The following is a 24,157-nucleotide window of genomic DNA, read 5'->3' as shown; positions in this document are numbered from 1 at the left end:
TGCTTTCTCCTCCTTTCTCCTGGGGAAAGGAGGATACCTCCCCCCCGGGTGGGTGTGTTAACCACCCAGCTGAACTGTCAGGGTGAAACACACACACCCAAAGCGAGGTGGGGTTTGGGGCAGCCCCCGGGAGCGGACGAGCTCTCAGAGGGCTGCCCAGGGAGAAGCAATGGGGCCGGGGAAGCAGCAGCTCCCCGCACTGCTTAATACTACACATTTTCATATTTGTTAGACGCCGTGACCTGCGTTTCACCTTATTGCACGACTTGCTCAGACAGGTCAAAGCCAAAGAGTTATTGATGAACAAAAGCGTTATATATTCACCTCCTGTTCAACTGCCCATACAAAATACTTTTGATCTATCAGGCTTTTTGTATTCTGGTTCATAATCAGTATGCTAAATTTACTTGGGCAGAAAACAAGTAATCCATACATTTAGGGCCGGCCCTGGAATAAAATGCCAAGGGCATCTGTATAGCACAGAACTGATCTACGAGTGGAGGAAAGTTATCTATGGAACAAAATTAAAACTTAAACGCTGGAGGCGATCTTTTAATTCGTATTTAAAGGGCTCGAAAACCAATATCACAACGTAAGGCAAAAAAAAGAAGCAGCCTGGCACAAGCAGTGAAAGAGGTTATTTATCAGCAAGCAGAGAGGGGAAATAGGGAGAAAAGCAAATAAACACAGCTCTGCTCCTCTACATGCTCCTCCTGGCCAGAACAGGGCTGGCAGAAGAGGGGAGGGCAATGTGTACCTAACTAATCTCCAAATAGCCCAGGCTTTCTTTTCCTGTTTGAGATACAAGCCACTCTCAGCCTGAAGCACCAGGACTAATACACTTGGCTCCATCCTGCAGCCAGAGAGGTTCAACAGCGTTTCCTGCCACACTCGGACCTGCTGCCCTCCCGTCGGTTCTCCCGGCCAAATCCCGCGGGAGCATCGGGGATGCAAAAACCCCTAGAGTAAAAGGTAGCTCTTCTAAGCTCAGACACCCGTTCCCTTCCGTTGTCTTCCCAACATTTCAGTCCACGTTTGAGTGTCCCTTGCCTGAATAAAACTCAGCTGAGGCGGATCGGAGCGACCCGGCTGCAGGGGTGGCTGACCCGGGTGGCTCTGGCGCTGGCAGCCTCCAGAGCCCGCCTCCTCTTTCGCCCGTTCACTAGGCTGTGCCAAGCGAGGCTAACATTAGATAGCAGGCACGTCTCTGCTTCAAATCCAGGCTAGAGAGGAGTGGGAGTAGCCAAGGCTGTGAGGCGCTGGGATACAAAGTGATCCATCCAAGATCTGCGCGGGGAGGCGCTGTACAGACCAGCCGAGCCGAAATGGAATCGCTGCTAATTGCTTCAGAGTGTCTTAAAAGCAGGAGGACACCTGTACAGCCATAATAATCCCACAGGATGCTGCACCTCTACTTTTAACGCTAGCCAGGATTACAACATGGTACCACAAACTGACACCACAAGAGCCTTCCCATGCTGACATAGCCTTTTGCCTCTTCTTTTTTTTTGGGTGGTTAGCAATATTCCTCAGAGGTACATCATTCTTAATTCTTCCAATTTGAAGGGAAGAAACAGGATTTTCAAGCAACACAAGATCTACAAGAAATAAAAGGTTACTCACAGTGGATGTTCTTCCATACTGGCGAACCTGTTGCAATAAAAACGTTTGTTACTGTTGTATTCCACATACGGGTGATATTTCTGGAGATCAGTTACAGACCACATCTGATAGATGAAGGCAGAGAGGAGCTGGTGGTAAATCCTGCGAGCAGCAGAGTGGTGGGGTGGAAGCCCCTTCTGAATGAGGGCCACGTTTCATTCAGGCAGTTTTTTATGAACACACGCTTTCCCTGTGCCTGGGGTGTGATTTTTTCACTTTTAATATTCATAGTCCAGATTTTTATACCACTTAATTTCTAAAAGGATGGAAAACCAGACCTCCCTCTTTCATTGGCGGAAAAAGGAATAACAAAGGCCTTTTTTTGTTCTGTGGCAACCCAGTCATAAATGAAATATTCAGATCACCTTTGCTAAACCATCACCCATAAAACATCACAATATGACACGCAGCATCATAACCATGCTGAGCACAGAAAGAGCCGGAATTTGATAAGTATAAAGCTCGGATTACTCTAAGATAGGTCCCCTTTAAAATGACCCAATTAACCTAACAGTAACCACGAGACGTGTGTCTTTGTTTGCCTTATAGAAGGATAGATTTGACTTGAACTTTCCTTCAAATCTTCTTATAAATGCATTCAAAGATCACAATAAGCAAAATAAAACCACCGTCCAGCCTAACGCTCCTGAAACGCATCGTATGTTCAAAAGTAAATAATATTGGGGGATTCTTTTCTGTGAGCGATTTTTCAACCTCCTCTATTGCCTTTCTACGATATCTTGAAGAGTTATTGTATTACACACAGCGCAATTGCCCAGGTATCAGTAGCTCATTAGGTAGAGCTTCCCAAGACTGGTTTTTTATTTAAAAAAAAAAAATATATATATATGTATATTTAGTTCTGCCCACTCTGGTTAGCATTCAGAGCTTGCCAGGACGGCGGAGTCATATCAGCATTTCAGCACTAAACATTCCCTTACCCTCACTTTCCCTTTTATCTTTCTTGGGTAATAAATAAAGGTTAGCTCCAGATAAGATGTCCCGCTAAATTCCGAAACCTCCGTCGGGAGCACCCCACTCATCCCGGAGCTACCCTAGCCACCTGGGCTCTACCTGTCTGTTTTCCCCGCAAAGCCGTTCCGTAGGGCCATGCGGAGCAGCGCCTGTGCCCCGCTTCCGCAGCGCTGCTCCGGGCCCAGCGGCATCCCGAGCTTGGTGGCGGGGAGGCCGGTAGCGGACTTACTGCGCGCTTCCCCCGCGGCCGGGGAGACCCGGGAGCAGAGGTGCCTGCACGGCCGCATTCCCGCAGACGGTTCCCTGCTAACATTTTCCCGATTACTGCTTCCAGGAACGAAAGCATCTGCACTTGTATGCTCTTAAACTAATTTATGGTGGGAATTATATTTTGGCTTGTCAACTCTCAAGCCATAAAACAAAGTTTATTGGAATCACGTGCTCCTAAATAGCCACTCAGGACCTATCTCCGCGGAACCATAAATAACCTTCGGCTTTAAACTTTTATTCGCTAAATAAAGGTTCTCTGAATCTGTCCTATAAAACGGGAATGGGTCGGAGTAGCGGGGATGGGCAGAAGGTCAGCTCAGCTGCCTTTTTGAGCAGCGTGTTGTAGGGAAAGCTGCCAAGAAGAGAGTTACCACTGCTAAATTGCTCTTGCGAAAGGAGCCGGGTTAATTTAGCTGTGGGTACCCATTCAAGTCCTTCTTTGCCCCTCTTAGGAGACAGGGAAGCCCATTGCCAGGAAGGCAAAAAAAAAAAGGAGAGGTAGTTCAGAGAGAGGGGCTTCTGCCTCTCCCTTCCCTGGATGTTTCTGAGATTTTGGTCAGGCGCCCTGGAAAACTGTGTTGACTTATTCATCTCCTGAGCTGTATCTCGGGAAAGCTGTACCAGGGACTGCGGACTCTCCGGGCACCAATGGACCCTTGTGAGGGACCAAACCGCTGGAAACAGAGAGGGCTCCGGGCTTTGGAAAGGGAGAAAGTGTGAAGCCTGCCACAATGAAATCTTTGAGGACTGGAAGTTTGAGGGCGGTTATAAAACAATAAAACAGCCCTGGTGTGAAGGGAGCAGGGTGTGAGTTAGCAAATGAGAATTTCAAGGAGCCCGAGCACAGGAAGTCAAATGTCCCTGGCAGCCACATAGCATAAAGGAACCCGGGCATCAGCTCCTAATCTATCATGGCTGAAATGAGGAAGTCGGAGCTGCCAGCAGCTCCCAGCTCTTTCAAGGAGTGGCTTGTGCCTTCCCCAGAGGGCGAGGAGTCGCGTCAGCCCCGTCGAGGACCAGCCGCAGATCACGGGGACTGGCTGCTGCCCCGGCCCGCGAGTGCGGATACGGTCTCACTCCTGCTCTGGGTCTCAGCTCTGAAAAGCGGGACAGCTTCAGCTCCCTGTTGGTGTTGGCACTAGCTGGGTGGTGCTTGGTTAAGTCCCTCCTGATCTCTGAATCGGCCATGTCCTGCCCAATCTGCCTGTTACACGAATTCTAAGTTGCCCCAAAGGGGCAGCTCACCTATCGCTGTGCTCTTTAGGTGGCTCACATCACAGCTGATCAATTCATTTTCCCTCATAGCACAAGAGGTGTCCTGAGCACCTTCCCTGCTCGCTCCTTAAGATGCAGAGTTACTCTGCATTCCGCTGTTTCTTTTGCTGTGACAATGCTTTAATCATTTGGCATCACCTGTGTGCTTTTATAATGGCCTAAGTCGGGGAATGACTTTTTCCCCTGCGCCCTTCCCTGCCAAGAATAGCTGGCAGGGGCACTGTGCAAGGTGACCTTTCAGACGGAATCTGAGAAGTTTTATTGGACTGCCGATTAAAGTTCGGGGGGCCCGGCCATTCACCCCCAGGCAGGAGTGGATTGCCCTGTGTGGGACCAGGCTCTGTGGCAGCCTTCAGGCACCCCCTCGCTCCAAAACAAGCAGTTCTCTCTGGCATCTGGGGAACAGCCTCAGCGGCAGGCAGGTGCAAGATGCCAGGATGCTGGTCCCCTGAGAAGGTGGGGAAAAAAGATAAGGATCAGGATTTGAGGGGTAGGGATGCAATGGGGAAGTACAACAAAATGTAGGGAAAAGAGGCTGGGACGACAAGAACCGTGATGCAGAGGCATTTGCCCCAGGCCTGGCAGCTGGTGCTGGATACAGTGGAGGTCCGGTCCTGGGCAAAGGGGACCACGAGTGAGCTCCAGCCCTTGTGATCGGCTCCCCTTACCTTCCCTGGTATCCGCGACAGCTTCGGCTCTCTTGGCCTACCCAGTGGGCAATAAAAGACTCTGGTTTGGACGGGGTCGCATCCCACGCGTGCGGGAGAAGAGCCACGGAGAGGCAGTCGGCGTGGCAGCGCTGCTGGCGCCCGGCCGGAGAGTCAGCCCCTGCAAAGCCGGGCCGGGCATGTGCCTCTGGCAAATGTGGCCTTGAGGCTGGGGCTGGGAACTGTGAGGCTGTGGGGTAGTGAGGAGGTGATGAATGAGATACAGCTCCCTGTGATCATGGGCAAGATGAAGAATGTTTCAGCAACTGAGTAATTCCAGCCCTGACATTTTGAAGAGGGAATTAGGAGGATTTTCCCATTTCTTATTCTAAAATGCAGATGTGAAAGTTGACTTTGAAGCTCTGGCCAGTTCATTTAGGTTTTTATGCCAGCTCTCATATTCAGGACTGACGATCTGGAGGTGGATAAGGTGTGGAATTAAGTTACCCACTAACAATTGGTTTCCCTCTGGTAACTTGAGTTAAAAGGATTGGGGAAATTGAATCACATGTGTAAACCACTGTCGCTCTCGATGGCACTTGATAGACATGATTGCCAGCATCCACACCACCAGAAAATGACAGGCTCCATCTCTGACTTTGAAGACCTACAGAGCGCCTTGATAGCGTCCAAAACAGCCCTCACTTTTCTCATAACCCTGACCTTTCAGCAGTCACCTCACCACCTATGCCCTCGCCGAGCAGGATGTGGGCATGCAAAGGCCCCTGCCCGCAGCTCCCCGTGCCCGCAGGCAGATCCGGCGGCAGCAGAGACCCGGGGCAGGCAGGGCTGTTAGCGAGCCGCACCCCGACATCAAACGGGGGCAGCGGCGGCGGCACCCCGGGTCCGCGGGGGAAGAGGGCGAGGAGCGCGGAGCAGGGAGGGGAGGCCGGGGGCCGTGGGAGCGTCGAGGTGGGGCAGGCACGGCCCGGGGGGGTTGTGGATCACCAGGGTCATGTCCGGGCAAGGCTGGGTCAGATGAAACCTGGAGGTAACAGGTGAGGTGGAGGCAGTGAAAGCTGCCGGGCCCCTCTTGCAGAGGGTAGGGAGGCTCTGCCCGGTGGAAGGGAGCCAGCAGTGCTGGCCGCCATGGTGCTCTGGCACCCACATCAAAGGGGCAGAGAAGGAAAAAGTGTCTGCCCGACATCAAAGGGCGGGCCGGTGACCTGGAGGGCGGCGGGGCACTCGAGGTGAGCCGCGCCGGCACCGTGGGGAAAGGCAGGGAGTGCGCCGGGGCGGGCACGGGTGCGTGCAAAAGCCCGGGGACCCGGGGCGGAAGGAGGCCGCAGGGCTGGAAGCAGTGGGACAACTGAGCCACGGCTGGGGAGGGCTCCTCCTGTGGACCTCTCCCGTGGGCAGGCGGGAGGCCGGGTCGGGGCCCGGGGCAAGCGGTGGGGGGCGGCGGGTAGGCAGACCCCTCTCCGAGGCTGGGAGAGCGGCCAGGCTTGTCCTACAGCGCCTTCTCCTGGAAGAGGCCGTGGAGACAAAATGGCTGGTGGAGGCAGCCAGGGCCTACCGCGCCCCCGGCGGCCGCTCCGCTCTGCACGCCGGCCTGGCCTGGCCCTACCACCCGAGGGAGGAAGCAGCGGGCAGGTGACCCCGGCGCTAGCCGTCGGGGCGGCACCACCCGCGGGCAGATGTGTCGGAGCCAGGCCTCGACGGCGGCGCCGGGCGGGAAGCTGGGCTGAGCCCTCAGCCTCGGCACTTTGGCGGGGTCCAGTTCGGGTCGGCTCCAGCGTGGGGCGCTGGGTGGGCGATGTGGACTACCCCCCCCTTCTTCCTCCTCCCCCGCATTGGTGGGAGGCGAGTACCGGGTTCGGACAGAGCCTGCTGCCGCTGAATGCAGTTTTATTGCCTCTTGTTTCTGGCAGGACCCTTCCTCCGCGCCCCGCCCGGCCCCTGCGACCTGCTGCAATGTTTATTGTGCCTCATCTTTTCCTTTCGCTTCCTGTTTTTATCTCTCCCGCTTCAGCAGCATTGAGTGCCGCACTGCAGTAGAGCCGTAAATACCTTTAACAGCTGCCTGCCAACTGAGGGGTGAAATACTGTCTTTGTTCGGACTTTTTTTCTGCCCTAAGCACTCATAAAACACCCCATGAGAATTATATTTGTTTGGGGAAAGAGAAACATTATTGGGAAATAAAAGAATCGGCGGGTTTTGGGGTTCTTAAGAGCGCAAACCCAACGTGTGTTTCTTTGCTCGGGCTTCCCGGATCCAAGGTTCACATCGCCTCCCTTACTTGCCCCAAAACCCCTCCAGGGTCGGGGAGCAGAGGCTGCTCTTCTCGCTCAGGCAACTTGGAGCAGCTAAGAGGGAGCCCAGCCTGACCCCAAATGGCAGCTGGCGCCAGGGATACCTGGGCACTGCCGGGGAATGCAGCCTGCGCTGTCCTGAGGGTTATTTTGTGCTGCTGTTCTTTCACTGCCCTTGAGTCAGTAACGTGTAGGCTAGGGCTCGGCTATTTCCTTTCAACAAAAAAATGAGATGACTCAAATTCTGCCAAACACGTCGGAAAACGGAGCAGGTGTGAGAAATGTAAATGTGGATTCTGTGTTCCAGAAATTACAGCACACCAACACATCTACACTCACACAGGCGCCCACGTTTGTGTATAAATGTATATAAAAATAGTTCTCGTATGTGCCATAAATATATATATACACATCCATACAGTGTTATGAACACTCGCACACAGGTATATTTAAGAGCATACACATATTTATGCTTCAATGTTAATGAAAGAAATGAAAGGGGGAGTAAAAAAGATAAAAACGAACAAAAGCAAGCAAGGAAGGAAGCCGTTTAGAAAGGAAAAAAAAAACGAACTCCCACATAAACCAGTGGGACTATAAATGCATATGTGTATCCGCATGTGTCAGCATATGGACCCGCAGACGTACATGCACATAAGAATTCGTTAGAACATCCTGCTTTTGTTTCCTTCTTTTTCCCCAGGCTACGAATAATTTCAAAACAGCTCAAGGACGAGATTTTTTTAAGTTTTTGGAGAGATTTATAGCCAAGCAGCTACAATTACTGTGTCACCTAGGAGAGATTTTGAGAGTGAAACCTAACTCAATACATACTTTCCAAGTTACTCCTAAAGACTGTTGCTATGTTGAAAACGATTTCCCCCAAATAATTCCCAAGTCCTTCAGCAGCGGAGGGCGGCCGGCTACTGCAGAGCCAAAGCGGGAGGAAAAAGCGTCCTACCGCTTCCTGAGCTGGGCTCGGGCTCAGCAAGCTGGGAACATGTTCAGGGATGGATTAAATAATTTCTCCTGCTGCTTCAAAATATGTACCTGGGACACGACCCACCCCTTTGCATTCTCACTAGGGATGGTTTATTCAGGCGGTTTGCTTTACCGTTAAATAAGCGGCTGCTTTTGAGGTAAATTGCCGATTCACTAAATTTCTGCAGTGCAATGGCATAGTGCATTTCCATCGCTGACCAACGATGTAACAATGCCAGGCAGCGGATTTTCTACTGCGCATTCACATCTTGAAAATTAAGAGGAAATGGGTAAAATACATGTGCATTCAAAATAATATACTTCCAAAGGACCAATGTTCTACAGAGAACATACATATGTAAGTATGTTCTTACCTAAGGGTAGATAAGGGTAGATACACATGTATGGGTATCGCAGATATAGTTTATGTGACTGCTCTACCTCCTCTACATATTTCAAAATAGACCTGGGTTGGGTGGAGGATTTTTTTTTTCCGGCAAACTCGTCCCCTATTGAGTCCCCCACGATTTCCACGCGGGTCAGCAGCAGCGCTGCGAAGTGTCCCCCTGCCGTGGCTCCGCGCAGCCCTCCCCGCTCTGTGCGGCTGCGGAGCCCGGCCCTTGTGCCTCCCACAGGGCCGGTCGGAACCTCACCCTTGGCTCATGCACAGTGAAGAGAGAAGGATATGCTAAACCGCCCCGGCGGGGCCCCGGGCACAACCACCGGCGCGACCGGCTCGGCGGGACCGCCCCGCGCCCTCCGCCTCTGCGGGAGCTCTGACCCCGGTTCTCCTGAGAAAACACCTGTTAAGCTTTAAAGTTACGCGACCGCCCTTCCGCCATGAGGAAATCAAACCGCAGCATCACCACACCGCGCTTCAGACGGGAAGGGAAAAAAGTTCCCAAAGAAAAAAAAAGCCTTTTTTACTGGAAGAAACCCCGCTCATGAGAAATGCTGCCTGCGAGCGCTACGCCCCAGCCTTCCGCCCCTCGGGGCGGAGGGGCTCGGATCGCAGCTCCAGCTCGGGCCCCAACGCCTTTTCCGTTCCAGTCAACGCAGCAGCCTTATACACCCCGCGGCGTACCCACAACCGTTATTAATAACAATAACAATGCCAATAAATTACAGTAGCAATAACAGCAACAGTAATAATAACAATAATAGTAACAATAATACAAATGGCATTAGAGAAAATAAGGGACTGTGAGGGACAGGTGACCAGCGGGGCTGAAGGACAGGGCAGCCGTCGCCGTGCTGCAGTGCGGGACGGTACGCGGGTGCGGAACCAGCGGCAATCCCGAGGGGAGCCGAGTGCTTACCGGTTCGCGGCACTGCCCGCCGGCGGAGGAGCCCGGGACGGTCGCTGTAATCCATTTTGCACCCGCGTAGCAATCCGTGTGCCGGAGGATGTGTCGGCAACAAGCGGCGGGAGAGGAGCGGGGGGCTGGAGCCAGCGCGGCGGCGGGCGCGGAGCTCAGCGCATTCCCCCCCTGTCGCGGGAGAGGAAGCGCAGCGGGTCTGGGGACGTGTCAGCACGGCAACGGCGGGACCGGCCGCGGGCTTTAGGGTGCAGGGCACAAACATGAGGGCGACTGCCATACACCTCAGCCTAGACAAAGGTTAGAAAAAGAGGGGCTGAGGCTCTCTGAAGGCAGAATGCAGGGGGAAATTCGCCAGGGAAATCAGGAAAAGGCCATGAAAGCGCTCGCTGCCTGCACATGACCAGCCGCAGCCAATGACGAGCCCAAATAGGTCATAAAAAGGTCTATTACCAAGTTGTAAATTTTCTTCAAACAAAAAGGAATTTACTGCAATTCCTTGCGGATTTTGCACATACTGCTTCCCAGCGCCATGTTTCTTTCGCCTGCGCGCTGCGCTTTTACTGAGTCCCCGATCCCGCCTGCCCGCGGCCTGCGCGCCCCGGGCGCGGTTGCGGAGGCCCTCGAGCACGGCCATTCGCAGAAGATCCGCGCAGGGAGAAGGGTGAGCTTCCTCGGAGCCGCACAAAGAGGGGGACCGCGCGGCGCCGGGGGCTCCATGTCGGCCCCCAACGAAAGAGGGCTCTACCCTCATCCCCCCACCTCACCCCCCTCTCCGCTCCGGCTTGCCCTAAAAGCATCCACACTTGTTTGAGCGCCCACTACTGAAGCCGAAGCCGTTCCTGACCTAAAAATAGTCCTAGCTGCTTCCCCACCCGGTGTGCCCGTTGCCCAAGGGTGGTGGCGGGCGCTGACATCGCGCCCAGGCTGCCCACGGCCCCGCCGGTGGGGATGCCCCTGTCCCCAAGAAAACCTTACCGCGGCTACTAGGATGTGGGGCAAAATTCGCAGAAAGTACTAGAAAAAGCTAAAACCTGCCCCGTGTCCACAGTGAATGCTCTGCTCGGAGATGGAGTATTCTTGCTCAATTTTTGTTCTAGACAATAAACAGATCCCTCCATCAGTGACCGCCGTGTTGATTGTACCTGCTTCGAAAATAGAGCTAACAAAAGTAAACACTTCCAAAGATGGAAGATCCTTTTAGCACGCTGCTTCTGGCAGTTGCACACCCGTGAATATCACAGGCGTGTGTCATGTCCCTCGGCGGAGGTACCGGCACCGGCACCGTTCGCGGCCGCTCTGCGGAACCCACGGCAGAGCTGCCCAGGGTGGAAATGGAGAAATACCGCGGAAACCAAAGGTGTGGTATATCCGCACTGCGGCCGCCACAGGCGGCCTCTTTCCTCCATTGCCTCCGCTACTCGCACAGCTACGGCTTTTCTCTGCCAAAATACCACTGCCTGCTCCGGATCTCGAGGAGTCCTGTTAATCTGGGGCTTACTGACAGCCCGGGACAATTTCTGGATCAGTTTTCTTTTTGTTAGCAAGACTCTACGAACGATTCAGCTGCCAGGCTGTAAGGGGGAGCTACCTTAACAACTACATTAATTTTTATTGTTTTTCTTAATAAGACAGGGACTATTCCAGTTACAGCTAGGCCTTTGCCGTTGTGCGCGCAAGGAAGTCAGCTTTTGTCTACGTGGCCGCGTTCCCAGTCGGCCCAGGGTGAGCGATGCTTAACGGAAACTTCCCCAAGAATATTCCAATTTTATTCTCTTTGTCTGGAAATTAAAAACAACCACAGCATCAGAACTTTCCCGGATAAATATTAGTGCTCGCCCAGGTGTGCAGGTCTCCGACACGCGCTTCCCTTGTTGCCGTCCCGGTCTGCGGCACTGATATCTCTGTGGCAGCGCCTGCAGGGACCTGCTGCATCAGGGCTTGGCCACAACCGCAGCGCAGGGCAGAGGCTTTTACCCTGACCTGAGACCCAACACGCCGGTGTCAGTGGCAACTGGTATTTTGAAAACCAAGGTGGAGACTGGGTTTCCTAAACTGCGCCGCCACCAGCTCCACATCCTTCCTGGACATTAGGGGTACCCGTGTATTTATGCAAATCCATGCAGCAAAATGTTTACTTCACCTCTTTGCTGCAGTTTCCCCTCTTTTACAACCTTTAACCAACTACGTGATTAAAATAAACCTAGAACAATAGCTCCGCTTGCTTGTGACTCCCTCTAGAGCTACTGTTTTGCAGGAATGGAAATGTGCCTGGCTCGGTGGCGGGAACGGGGTAAAGGGAAGGGAAACGAAATGAACCAAGCCCACCATACAATTCCCGACACCGGGCATGGCGATTCCCGCCGTGCCGGATCTGTTCCCTGGAGCGAAGCGGTGGGCGCCGGAGAAGGGCCGTAGCACTGTGCGCGGACGGCGGAGGCAGGCACCCCTCCAGGCTCCTCGATGTGTTTTCGAGTGGGGCCTGGCTCGGCCCCTAATAGTTTCCCGGGCAGATAATGTAAATTTCTCGTGTTCGTGGCAGTGGCTGGCGCGTCCCTCAGGTCCCCTTCACGTAGCCATCACTCACGGGGACGTGAGGCCGTGGAGAAAAAATGACACAAATATCTTAGTAGGGTTTTATACCTCATACCCCAGCGCTCTGGCTACTGTTCCTAAAAAGGACTGCTGTCGGCCATCCTCTCGGATATTGCAGGCTGCGGGACCTCGCCGAGGAGCGGGAGAAAGGGGAGGGAGGGGAAAAGGGGAGATAAACCGTTTTACTGATCAGAGCGGGCTCCTCTCCCCTTGGCTGCGGGGAATCTTGCGGGGAATCTGCTCTCTCCGGCTGTGGCCTTCGCGGGGAACGCACTCAAGACATGCGATAATAGGGGGAAAAACGCCCTTCTCTCCGTTTACGTGTGGTTTGGGAGCACTAACCATTACAGCTCCCGAGAAAACTCCACGTAAGGCCACAGAAGCTTTTAATCTCTCCACTCGTCAACCATCCGCAGGGTCGTTTACGCCGGGTTTGGCTGCGGATGGAAGCCCAGCACCGATCAGGAGCAACGCTCATCTCGGCAAGGCAAAGCCCCTGTCTGGTGGCAGCAGCCCCCGGGCCCGCCGTCCCGCAGCTCAGGGAGGGTGGGAAAGCTGAAAGCAAGGCCCGGGCGCACACACCGAGGGGGCTCCCGGGACCGGGCCGCAGCGTGGCTCAGCCAGAGAGTGGGCCCTTGGTCCCTGCTGTCCGCTGCTTCCACCACGATCCCGCAGAGCCATGTCTGGAGACTCTGGCGGGGTGTGCAGGCAACAGGGAGAGAAACCCAGGATTTGCAGCCAATGTGACCTTCCCAGACCCCACCGAAACACCCAGCACAGGGAGAAGTACAGAAAAAGGCGCAGGGGGGGTTATTCCAGACGTGGAGGGGCAGTGAGGTTTACTGGAGGAGTGAATTACGAAAAAGATACGAAGATGCCGATACAGTTTATATTTGAATAAATTTGGTTTATTTTCATCAAATATCATAGCAGAAGGTTAAATATACTTCTAAGTTCTTCAAATTTATTAAATTTATTTAATTTAGTCAACATAAGAACAAGAATTAAAATAGTACAAGTGCACTTGATTAATAAACCGTCGTTAAATGTCTTGCTTATTGGACTTCATTAGGAAGTTTATGTTGTTTCTCGCAATCACCGTCTTTTAAGATTGGGAAAAAAAAAATAGAAATGTATTGCTACAAAATCTGTATCAAATTTGCAAAAAGTAGATGAACTGTTAAATCTAGAGATTGTTCCGGATATGGTTAAAAACAAAACCATAAACTGAAGCACCCGAAGCAGAGAAACGTCAAGCAGAGGTACACTCGTCCCGCGGCAGGACCTCGTACAGGGGGAGACAGGCTGACATGTCGGGCTGTGGCGCTGGTTGTTTCTGATGGTCTTTGCAAAGGCTTTTCGGGCAAAATTTAATTCGTCTGGCCCTCAGCTCTGTCTTCTTCCAGATCATGTGCTTTCTTTTTGGTCTCCCCTTCCTTTCCCTCCTGTCTGGAAGCGGGGAATTTGTCCTTGTTGTTCTCTTTTTTCCATTTCATCCTCCTGTTCTGAAACCAGATCTTTACTTGCCTTTCGGTGAGTCCTAATGCATGGGACACTTCTATTCTCCTCTTCCTGGTCAGATAGGGGTTAAAGAGGAATTCCTTTTCCAGCTCTAGTGTCTGGAATCGACTGTATGTTTGTCTTCCTCTCCTCCTACCCGGCGCTGCTGTTTAAAACAAAAACACAAGGTTTTGGAAGTTGGTGTGGTCGTTCAAAACCAGGCACAAGCAGGGAGCGAGGGCTCGGGCCCCTCTGGAATCCCTCGAGAGAAGCCCCACAGAAACGCAGGGAGAAAAAGCAAAGAGCTCGGCAGAGCCGAGTTCTACACACGAGTGCGGGACAAACAGCAGTAGCAGATGCACGAAGTGCCTCGGCTCCCCATCCCTCCACTGGGCTTTGCGGGACCGAGTCACTTTATTATCTGATGACCGGTCCCCCGGCCCTGCTCCCTCCCTTTCGGACGGCTGCGGCAGGAGCCGGGCGAGAGCGGCAGATACACCTCGGTGTCCAAATGGACTTTAAAGCTATTCTTGGGGTGACAGCCGCCTTCTGCTGAGCTTTCTGTTTGCTTACTGTATCGCTTTATTATCGCAAGCCACCGCGGCGATAGGAATTGCGGGGAGAGACGCAGGGAGCGAGGGCGGCAGAGGCAGGGAGCGAGATGCAGCAAGAAAGAAGCGGGAGGAGGAAAAGAAAGTTTCGAACTCAGACGTGAGATGGAAGCACAAATTTTTGACTGCGTCCAACCTTGTGGTCTCATCCAGGGAAACATTTGAGCAGGAGACGAGCTCTGATTTAAGTGGTCTGGTTCCTCGCCAATATTAGCACTGGACGATTTACAGTCAGGATATTGTACCAGCTCGGCCTCTTGCTGTGTCGTAAAAATCTGCTGTCTCTGTAAGTTATCGTATCCGTAAAATTTAGCGGGCTCCCCGTGACAGGTAACCCCGCTGCAGGGGGCAGGAGGCGGAGGCGCGGCGGGGGGAGGAGGAGGCGGCTGGTAGGCGGCCGTGGGGCTCCCCCCGGCCGGGTGGTAAAAGTCCGCTGCTGCGCCGCCGCCGCCCCCCGCCCCTCCGGGCGCGGGGTGCGGGAAGCCGGCGGCGGCCGCGCCGTTCCCGTAGAGCAGGGCGGCGGCAGCGGCGGCGGCGGCGTGGCGGCCGCTCACCTCGGGCGCGAAGTGACAGTCGTAGTACGGGGGATTGATGGGCTCCCTCGCCGCCGCCGCCGCCGCCTTGTACTTGGAGTACAGCGGGTTGACAAAGTAGGAGCTCATCTGGGAGGGGGCAGCGGCGGGTGAGGGCGCGGGCGTGGGGTGCTGCTCCCGCCGCCGCCGCCGCTGGTGCCTCTACGCTGCGCTCATGCCGTCGCCGCTCTCCAGTGCGCTCACCGCTCCCGCTCTCCGTGTATGTGGTGACCAGGACTGGATTATAATCGCTCCCAAAATGACCTGCCTCACTGCTTTTACTATTTCCTATTAGGCACACAGCAGTCCGCGCACACACACACACATACACACACGCTCATGAGCTCAGGGGGGACTTTTGGCTTCAGTTTACATGTGCCGCTCCTCAGGCAAGAAAAAAACCCGGCCCAGTCCTGCCCGGATCCACCCCAGCCGCTGCGCCTCCGCTCCCCCCGCCGGTGCGCGCTCGCCAGGAGCCAACGAAACCCCCGCCGCGCACAGGCGAGGCAGCCGCGCAGATCCCGCGCGATAACCGCGGGCGCGCTGCCCGGGGCGAGGCCACTAGGGGCCCAGGGCCGCGGCTGAGCTCTGAACCGCGGCCTGCACCGCCGTTCGGCTAGGGAGGCCAGCCGAGGGAGCCGGTGCTCGGCGCACTGAGCCGGGGGTGTCGGCGAGGGCAGCCGGGGAGACCCCGAGGGCGGAGGGGTGCTGCGGACCCTCCAGTCATTCCCTTGCAGGCGAGCAGAGCGCTGGGAAATGAGATGCACATTTACCCTTGACGCCGTGCACGCATGGCTGAGGCTCCAGGTTAATTGACAATGGAAATCATGCCTATGAATATACTTTCCATCATTTCACCCTTGGTGGACGTCATTACCGAGGCAGAGAGAGGGAGGGAAAAATAAAAAAAAAAATAGGAAAATATGTGGATGAGGGCTTTGCTTCGCTCGGGGACGCGGTCCCAAATAAGCGAGCCCTGTTATACGAGAGGAAGGAAGGAAAGCGCTGCGCGGTAGGCTCGGTTCTGCCCCTGCTCCTCGGGCTGGCAGCCATCGCGGGGCCCCGAGCCTCGAGAAGTGCTGTCTCCAGCCCTCTCTTCGCTGCTTTGTCCTGCGGTGGGAATCGGCTTTTTGGACAGATACCCCCAGGAGGTCGAGTCTGCCCTATTTTGAAGAGAAACGAAAAATCTAGGTGAAATACAATACGGGCCCCGCTAGAGCCACGTGTGACCATCTGGTGTGAATTGACAAAAAAATATTTGTGGTTACATAAAAGGCATCGCAGGCTCCTTCCCCATCACACTCTGCTCCCCCACCCCTCCGACCTCCCGGTCCCCATCACAATTAACTTGCTTTGTCTAGGTGACCAGCCCTGCTAACCACCACATGAGTGCCCGAACGGGCGCTAGGCCCGCAGCGACACCCGCGCCCAAGCAAGGGCCCGGCGGCCTGGGACACACGCCTTTTGGAGCCTGGAAAAGGCTCAGGGACAGCCGGGGAGCAGGCGGGTGGGGGGTGTTGGAGTGAGAGAGGCCCGGAGGTGGCACACGGACTTTTAATGCTACAAGGATAGATAGAAGCAGAAGCAAAAGGCCATAGCAAGAGAGCAGCAAGAAGGCAGGAGACCAGGCCAAGCTGTGTGTTGGCAGAATGGCGGCAGCAGGGAAACTGCTTCACTCCGCACAGAGGCGCGGAGGGTCAGCGTGGATGCTTTCCACATCCACTCCAGACCACCCGCCCCCGATGTGTCAGCACTGCCACTCGCATGGGGCTGCAGTCCCAGCAGCGGTTCTCCGCGGCAGGGGAGAGCGCAGAGCAGTACGCGGGGCGCGGAGCACGAGGCGCGGCGGCGGCACTAAAGTGGAGCGCGGGCGCCCTCTGGCGGTATGTGATGGCAGGCAACGTCCTCCCGCCCCGCGCTGCCCGCAGCTTCCCGGCCCCGTGGCCGTTCCGCGGCTCCGCCAGAACCCCGAAGGGACACTGAGGGACACCGGCCGGCTCTGCACTGTCCCGGCGGGGCCTCAGCGCTGAGCGGTCCTTCCTGTGCTAGCTGGTTCTGGAATGGTTTTCATTCTTTTTATTTTTCCTTTTTTTTTTTTTCCTTTTCCCTCTTTTCCTTCCCCCATTTTTTCACCCCCTTTTTTTTTTTTTTTGTCTGCCGGACTTCAGAATGCCATTTTCTTAGCACATTTCGGTGACCGTCTTTTATTTTTTTCTCAGTGCTATAATTAACTACATACAAAGAATGCGCCTCGTTTACACATGGCAGCCAGCAAAGACGCCTGAGCTTTGAAGACCGCTGCTATCGCGTTTTCGATCGTGTTTCCCCACGTATTACACCACGAATTCTCCATGTGTGGCAGTTTCAGAGTTACATGGTTTTGTCTTGAACATGTTATTTCGTTTGCCCATGCATTTCTGTATTTATGGATTGACTTATGTAAACGAAAGTAAAGATGGATCTTTGTTCATCCTCCCCCCCCCTTCACCACACATGCCTGTGAATTATTCGGTATGATGCGTGTGCACGCGACTGCGCATATGTGCAAACATATATTAACACAACCAACGGGTAACAATTAAATTATTGTTCAGTTTGACACAAAAAGTCATTTCCCTGGAAAAACCGCGTTTCGGCTTTCAAGACGTTTGGTTTTCTTTCTGCCATTTTGAAACAACGCACACCATATTAGAAATAGGTAAACAAAGGCGGGGGGGGGAGGGGGGAATAGATAAGGTAGAAACTGTCAATCTGCCAGAAATAAAATATTTAAAAGAGATGGTGTGGACTTGACAATTTCTTACCAGAGCCTTTGCTGGAATCAACTGTTGTGTGGCAAGAATATTGTTTACTTGTTGTTAGTTATAGATCACCCCCCTCCATAGTTATTTCCGCAAACACAGAGGCTAACGTCGCAGTGGAAGATCCAATAAAATACATTTCAACAAATCAGGGGACTTTGTAAAATCTCTCAGTTCAGTGACCTTCGGGTCTTTTTTGAGTCTGTTGCCTTGGCCCAAAGCTGACATATTGAAATTTATAGTCCAAGATTTTAAGACCTAGTTTGTCTGGATTTTTTGGCCTTTCCTCCCCCCTTTTAACAAACACAAACATCAAAATAAGGTGGTTTCAAAGAAAAGAGCCATAGCATATCGTAAACTCATTAGGTCCAGACGTCTAGCCATCTCAATGGTTTTATTATACCACGGTTCTTCCTGTTTTAAAAGAATTATAGGTATCTTCTCCACAATGGATGGGAAGCAATGCAACACCTTTTCCTGGAACTGCAGGCTTTTGCTCTTTTTTTTTTTTTTTACAGAGGTAAAAAACATTAAACACCAGGTCTCTCAGCTCTCCCCTTATTCTTGATTTAACCGAACTGCTCGTAAATATTTACGGGTCCTTCATTTTAATGGCTACTCTTTAAACAAAGCATTTTTTACAATGAACTTCATCTCAATTATCTTGATAAAGTCATGTGAGCTTATAAATGCAGAAGGTAGGAGACACGTTGCTAAATGAACTCTCTCCAACAAAGCCGAACGTTTGGAAGCAGCCGGGTCCCCCCAGAGCCCTCCAACCTCCAGATTAAAGTGTAGAGATTGGAAGCGGCCCCCAACAATAAAATAAGTTTAAGCGAATAGGCGTCATTTTTCTCCATTGGTTCTGGAGGACCGGTGTGGGAACATTTCCTAAGGTGTCCCAAGAGGTGGCTGGTGTTTCAGAGAGCGCTGGTAACCCAGGCGCTCAGGAGGGGTACGCGGCCCATGCACCTACATGGAGAGGCCAGAGCCGGCCTCGCCACCGCTGCCCTCCGAGAGCAAACTTCGATTAGGCGAGAACGGCGGGGGAGTGATTTTCCTCCGGCCTTTTTGGCTGCCAGAGGTGCTGCTGGCCCGGCAGCGAGGCCGAGCTTTCCCGCGGCCCCAGCCCGGCAGTGCTCGGCCCGCTGAGGCCCCGCGGGACCTGCGCGGTAGGGTCGGCTGCGCGGAGAGCATCGCGAGGGGCGCACAGATTTGTCCTCTCACGGCAGCGCTGTCGTTCGGTCACGGCAGACTTTATTGTGTAATAACTGACAACAATTACAACAGGTCTGTAGTTCGAGACACTGGGCAGTTAATACAACAGTCACCGGGGGCTGGGTCGCGAGCTAGCCGGGGACCGGGAGGCGTTAGGCCTATTGCGAACGGATTCAGGGATGAGACAACCTCCTACCAGTGCACTAAAGGTGTGTGGGGGGGATAGCTCGTGGCCTCTCTGTGACATCTATTGCGAAGGAGCGAAATTCAGACCTAGAAAGCAGAGGTTTTGGGAGAGGTTTCCTCTTAGTAAATCGTGGACAACACAGCACCCCGTTGATTTAAGTCACTGTAATTTAATATATATTTTATTACCGTAATTATAATTAATTCCCTTACCTTTATTTTGGCAAAGTAACTATCTAGACTACATCACTTTTAAGGAACATGTCAAACATTTAGCATCAGATAGAGTTCCCAAAGCTAACGTGCACTCACAATATCAACCAAACGGTCTGGGAAGGAGGAAGGGGGGATGAAGCGATTCTGCAAAACACGTTGGCGAGCAAGACAATATTTCCGAAAATACCTGACATAGACCACGTTTCACTTCTAGCTAAGGAAAAAAAAAAAAAAAAGGACCAGATTGATTTAAAGTTCCTGGGAGAGATGGGGGGGGGACCCGGAGGAGGAGGAGAAACGTATGTGGGGCTGAGAGTACAGGGGCAGAATGAATAAAACCAAACCAACAAAAAAAGAAAACAAAGAGAAAAAAAGAAAAGAAAAAGAAAGAAAGAAAGAAAAAGACCCCTCCCCTCCCCAAAAAGGCAACTCGACAACCAAAAAACCCAAATCCAAAATAAAACCCAAACCTTCCAAACTCAAATCTAAAGCAGCATTCCCCAACTGCGTTTCTACCCCAGCGTTAGTCTCCTTTATTGCCCTTCTCCTTGTTCATCTTTTTCATTTTCATTCTTCTGTTTTGAAACCAGATTTTGACCTGTCTCTCTGTGAGATTTAAAATCCTAGCTACTTCGTAACGGCGGTCTCGGGTGAGGTACATGTTAAAGAGAAACTCTTTTTCCAGTTCCAGAGTTTGATACTTTGTGTAGGGACAACGCTTTTTCCTCGTTGAACGAGCGTGGATCCAGTTTGCTGCAGGATTATCTGGAAGAAGGGATGTATATAGGGAAAGGGGGCCGGGGGCGGGGGGGTGGGGAGGAGAGAGAAAGGTCGTTAAATTAATTTAACGAAGGATGGACTGTTTTCACAACTTTGGAGGAATTATCATAAAAGCCTTAATGCCCCAGTCTGTTTACTGTACAAATGATGTCTTGATGGTAGGTGGTTATGTGGAGTCTTTTATGGGTGCTTGTTGCTGCTTGCGCTGGGGTAGGCGTCTAGACGTTTTTATAGGTTAGTAAAACTATCAGTTTTGCACATTCGAGCCTTACAGGTTTCGGCAATAAATCAAAGGGGCAATTTCTTTCTTTCTTTCCTTCTTTCTTTCTCTCTCTCTCTGCCCCTCTCTCCCTCTCTCTCCCCCCTATTTTTTTTTTTTTTTTTACTTACTTGGGTCAAGTTGCTGCTGTTTCTCCTCCTTCAGATCGCTGCTCGGGCTAGGGTTGTGGCTGCAAGCGGCGGGGTCCTTGGAGCTGCCGGCAGCCGCCTTCTCTCGGGGCTCCTGGAGGAAGGAGCTGCACGTGTACTCGGGCACACCGATCCCCTGGGACTCCCGGGACGAGGAGCACTCAGTCCTTTTGGAAGAGGAGGAGGAGGAGGAGGAAGACGAGGAGGCGGCTGCTCCCGTCTCCGGCTTTATCCCGTAGTGGCGCCCGTTTGAGGAGCCGGAGCTGGAAGCGGAGCCGCTGCCGCCTCCGCCGCCGCCCGGGAAGCCCGGGAAGGGCTCGATCCAGGAGCGCACGTAGCGGCCGGCGTCGGCTGCCCCTAAGTGGGGCTGGTGCATGTAGGGGTGGTAGATCCCGGTCATTGCCGCAGACGGCTGAGGGTGAACCGTGGACCAGGAGGTGGAGAACACGGTGGATTTTGGTGCAAAGCTACAGGAAGAAAAATCTGAACTCTCTGCAACACCTGATGGCCTGGAGGTCGCACTGTGACCTCCCTGGACGAATCTACTCCCGTAAACTTCTTCGCTTTCATGGCCTATGAGAGAATCGACATAATAGTTACTTATGGTGCCACTAGACGACATTTTAGGCTCCCCTCGTAGTCATATAAAAGGTTACACTGTTAACTGTATATGATACCCTCCCGGAGAACAATCGTAGTATTTTGCAGACTGCAACCCTCAACCATTGGTTGCGCAGCCCACGTGATCATATTTACCAATACTGAGAGTAAATCAATCCGCTAAACTGGGGCTGCTGTGATTTAAAAAAAAAATCATCATCAACAACAGCCCCGCACAGCGCTCCCGGACCTCGCAGGGGCCGCCCGCTCTACCCGCCCTGCCCGCCTGCCCTGCCCTCCTTGCCCGTCCTCTCTGCCAGCTTGCCCACCCGCCCTGCCTTGCTTGCCCTGCCCGTCCTCGGTGCCCAGCCCTGCCTGCCCGGGCGCGCCTGGCGTGGCCGCTCTGGCAGCCCACGGCCGCGGCGGGCGCGCACTATTTCTTCACCTCCTTTGAGTGATTTCTGCCACTCATTTCTTAATCAATGAGAGGCAGGGTGTTTAAATAAATCCAACAGCCTTGGCTTGCTAATCACACTCCAAGCTGCTGAGGAAACCCGCTGGGAAAGGGGGATTCTTGCCTGTAAAAACAAACCATCGCAAGCTGGGACTGTAACGACTTCTCATAAAACAGGAAAATGTTACAGTAAAAGCACATTGCGGTACTTCCATATTTCAGAGCATGTGCGGGTATTATTATCTGCTCCCCCACCTACTCTTTGACAGAAAGTTTCCATGGAAAGGGTACACTTTTAAAAAGAGATGCCCATTGTGTTGTTTTAAAACAGGTGGAAGACCTCTGTAATGATTTTATGCCTTTCAATAAAAATTTTATGAGGTGTATTTGATTATAGATTAATGTGTCCCTAATAAAACGGACGGATGGAAACAGCAAAACCTGTGTCTCCAAGCACAACTGACGTGTGGCTGAACACAGGCTCCGGTATCTGCGAAACTTTGGGGCTACGCAGCCCCAGCGCAGCCCCCCCGGCTATGCCCAGCGCTGCCCAGCCAGGCCCGGCTACAGGCAGCTCCGCGGCCGCGGGGCAGGGGCAGCCCCCCTCCCCGGCAGAACTGACTCCTCCGCCCCTAGCTAGTGGGGGAGCTGGGCCGGGCCGCGCTGGCCACGTTCAATGCCTACGTGAGATTTTTGCCCGCTTTGCTGTCTTTTCCTTCCTTTCCCTTCCCTTCCTCCCCTCCCCCCCCTCCCTGCCCGGTTAGCCTTCCCCGAGTGACACGGTGCCCGGTTAGTACGGAAAACCAGATTACCCATGGTCTTCTCCCCACGCCTGCTCTGCCGAGCGAGGGACGGCGGCTGTGCCGGGATCTGGAGGAAAGCACACGGTTAGTGGGGAGCCCGCCGAGAGCACCAGCGACAGCAGCGCTGCGAAAACACTTCCTACTCCCAGGCCGTTATGAGGAAGGGACTGAAATTCCTGTTTATTTAATGATTTATTACTCTCTGGGGTTGTTTTCTTCTTTTTTTCTTCTCTTTTAAACCTTTTTTTAAAAAAAAAAATCCTTTTTTTTTTTTCCCCTTGTGGTTGTTTGTTTGTTTCTCTCCTCACACTTCAGTATTTTCCTTTACTTCTCATACTTCTATATTTTTTTCTCTAGAAGCTGGGTTTCTGATATGGCGAAAAGTTGTCCCTCGCTTTACACAGATAAGAATTTATAAAGCGGGCAGATTAAAGTGAGCCTCCTTTTTTCTATATACGTTAAACACTTGGTATGGAGCCAGCTAATTACTTCCCACTGCTGAAACTTCGTTGGTGATGTAGCCAGTATCTTTAAAGGAAAATAAAAGACGGTTCAAATGTATGCAATATTTAAAGATATGGGGGGGGGAGGGGGGGGCGGGGGCTGTTGAGCACCGGTTTTCTTGTTTGTTTTCGAAAGGAGAGCAAGCACAAAATACCTACGGGCTTACGGCTCCCGCAGCATCAAAATTATGATGCTTTGGTTTGAGGAATATATACCTCTGCCCTACGAGTGAACGTGCACATGAGGAAGTATTGGCCTAAATTTAAGTACTTAATTGATATAAATTTAAATCTCAGCAACAAAAGAGTAAAATGCAACACCACCAGCTGCAACGTGACCAGTACTAGTGCCACCAAGTCAGACAATGTTGGCACTATCTTGCTTTTAATTTCTTGATTTAGAAACTGCTTAGGGGAGGAATGGGCGCTGATGGTGAGTGAGCTGGTTTCTCAGCGCGAACAGTAGCCGCGCTATTTTTCCAGTACTGTTTGAAGGTGAAAGTATGCCCAAGTATTTGCACTTCAATTTGGAGTCATGTTCATTTGCAAGCCATTTGCAGTTCTGCTGAGTATTTCTCCTCACACAGGCACTCACCCGCTCCCTGTCTCACGCACACCCTTCCTCAGCAGAGCCCTGCGAATAACATTTCTCAGCTATGTACAGAAAGGGTTAAGAGTCTTGAAAGTCATTATCTGGATGTGTTCTACTAAAATGGAATTGCGCTAAATAAAACGATCTCTGAGTAAACAGAAACGGTGCAGGGTGACAAAAGTAGGTTTGAAGAGGCCGGTGTATTTTTGTAAGCACGCTTGGAGCGTTTCTGCTCAAAAAAGCCAACCTTGCCAGACGTTTGAGGAAACATTTTTACATCCACCATCTTCCGTAAGCTCTTGAGCTGATCAAGAACCGAACTCCTTAACATTTATCTTATGCCCAGCTTTGCATGTGGCATGATGGGGTTCTTTTAAGAGAGTACAGACACGAAATCAAAGTCTACACATTGTAAGCATGCGGTGACTGATATTTTTTAAATCAACATGCGAACGTCAAATAAAATGACATACATATTGCTGACAGCTTGTAGTAGAAAGAATTTTTATCACTTACCATTTATGAGTTGATTGGATGAGGATGTCCAGTTGAGGTCATAGTATTTTACTACGTTTTTTATTTTTTGTTTCCTTCCTCCCTCTCTCTTTTTTTTTTTTTTTTTTTACATTCAATTTGTCAGACTGGGAACATCACACAACATTTTATCAATTAATCATTTGTTTACAGGCACAATTATAAATGAATCAGATTTACATCGTTTCCCGCCCCAGTCTCCACCCCACCCCTAAAAAAGGAAAGGGGAAGAAAAAAAAACAAAAAAGAAAATAAAGGAAAGGGGGGAGAAAGAAAGAAAGAAACGCAGGCAGATACACACAAAGACCAGAAAATGTCAAAGAAGGTACATCAGTCCAAAGA

At 52.2% G+C, this 24,157-nt stretch overlaps 3 protein-coding genes across 7 annotated transcripts in view; all 3 read right to left on the bottom strand.

Annotated features, from left to right (window-relative positions):
* HOXD3 (homeobox D3) overlaps positions 1 to 9,946 on the bottom strand; it is a 29,916-nt gene extending 19,970 nt beyond the window's left edge. The window contains exon 1 of the mRNA XM_057423717.1: positions 9,443 to 9,946. The gene's annotated coding sequence lies outside the window, so the exon portion shown is untranslated. The remainder of the gene's footprint in view (positions 1 to 9,442) is intronic.
* Positions 9,947 to 13,315: 3,369 nt separating this feature from the next.
* HOXD8 (homeobox D8) lies at positions 13,316 to 15,273 on the bottom strand. Of its 3 annotated transcripts, XM_057423788.1 has the most exons (3): positions 14,703 to 15,146; positions 14,285 to 14,432; positions 13,316 to 13,703 (listed from the first exon to the last, which is right to left on the bottom strand). In XM_057423788.1, the coding sequence occupies exons 1-3, from the start codon at positions 14,808 to 14,810 to the stop codon at positions 13,408 to 13,410; spliced, it is 552 nt and encodes a 183-aa protein (XP_057279771.1). In that variant the 5' UTR covers positions 14,811 to 15,146; the 3' UTR covers positions 13,316 to 13,407. The 3 variants fall into 3 exon arrangements, with proteins under 3 accessions (XP_057279771.1, XP_057279770.1, XP_057279769.1); XM_057423787.1 differs by having other exon boundaries at positions 13,316 to 13,700; positions 14,285 to 15,273; XM_057423786.1 differs by having other exon boundaries at positions 14,285 to 15,229.
* Positions 15,274 to 19,599: 4,326 nt separating this feature from the next.
* On the bottom strand, positions 19,600 to 23,815 carry HOXD9 (homeobox D9). 3 transcript variants are annotated; one of them, XM_057423762.1, is made up of 4 exons: positions 23,798 to 23,815; positions 22,196 to 22,253; positions 20,312 to 20,902; positions 19,600 to 19,906 (listed from the first exon to the last, which is right to left on the bottom strand). In XM_057423762.1, exons 1-4 carry the CDS (start codon positions 23,798 to 23,800, stop codon positions 19,665 to 19,667), a joined length of 894 nt encoding a protein of 297 aa, XP_057279745.1. In that variant the 5' UTR covers positions 23,801 to 23,815; the 3' UTR covers positions 19,600 to 19,664. The 3 variants fall into 3 exon arrangements, with proteins under 3 accessions (XP_057279745.1, XP_057279747.1, XP_057279746.1); XM_057423764.1 differs by lacking the exon at positions 23,798 to 23,815 and having other exon boundaries at positions 22,196 to 22,351; XM_057423763.1 differs by lacking the exons at positions 22,196 to 22,253; positions 23,798 to 23,815 and having other exon boundaries at positions 20,312 to 21,079.
* Positions 23,816 to 24,157: the final 342 nt, after the last annotated feature.

The sequence above is a fragment of the Pezoporus wallicus genome, unplaced genomic scaffold (genome assembly GCF_028554395.1).
Source record: "Pezoporus wallicus isolate ANWC-B61680 ecotype Strahan unplaced genomic scaffold, APGP_CSIRO_Pwel_v1 contig_1181, whole genome shotgun sequence".
Lineage (NCBI taxonomy): Eukaryota > Metazoa > Chordata > Aves > Psittaciformes > Psittacidae > Pezoporus > Pezoporus wallicus.
This window is presented reverse-complemented; position numbering and strand designations above follow the sequence as displayed.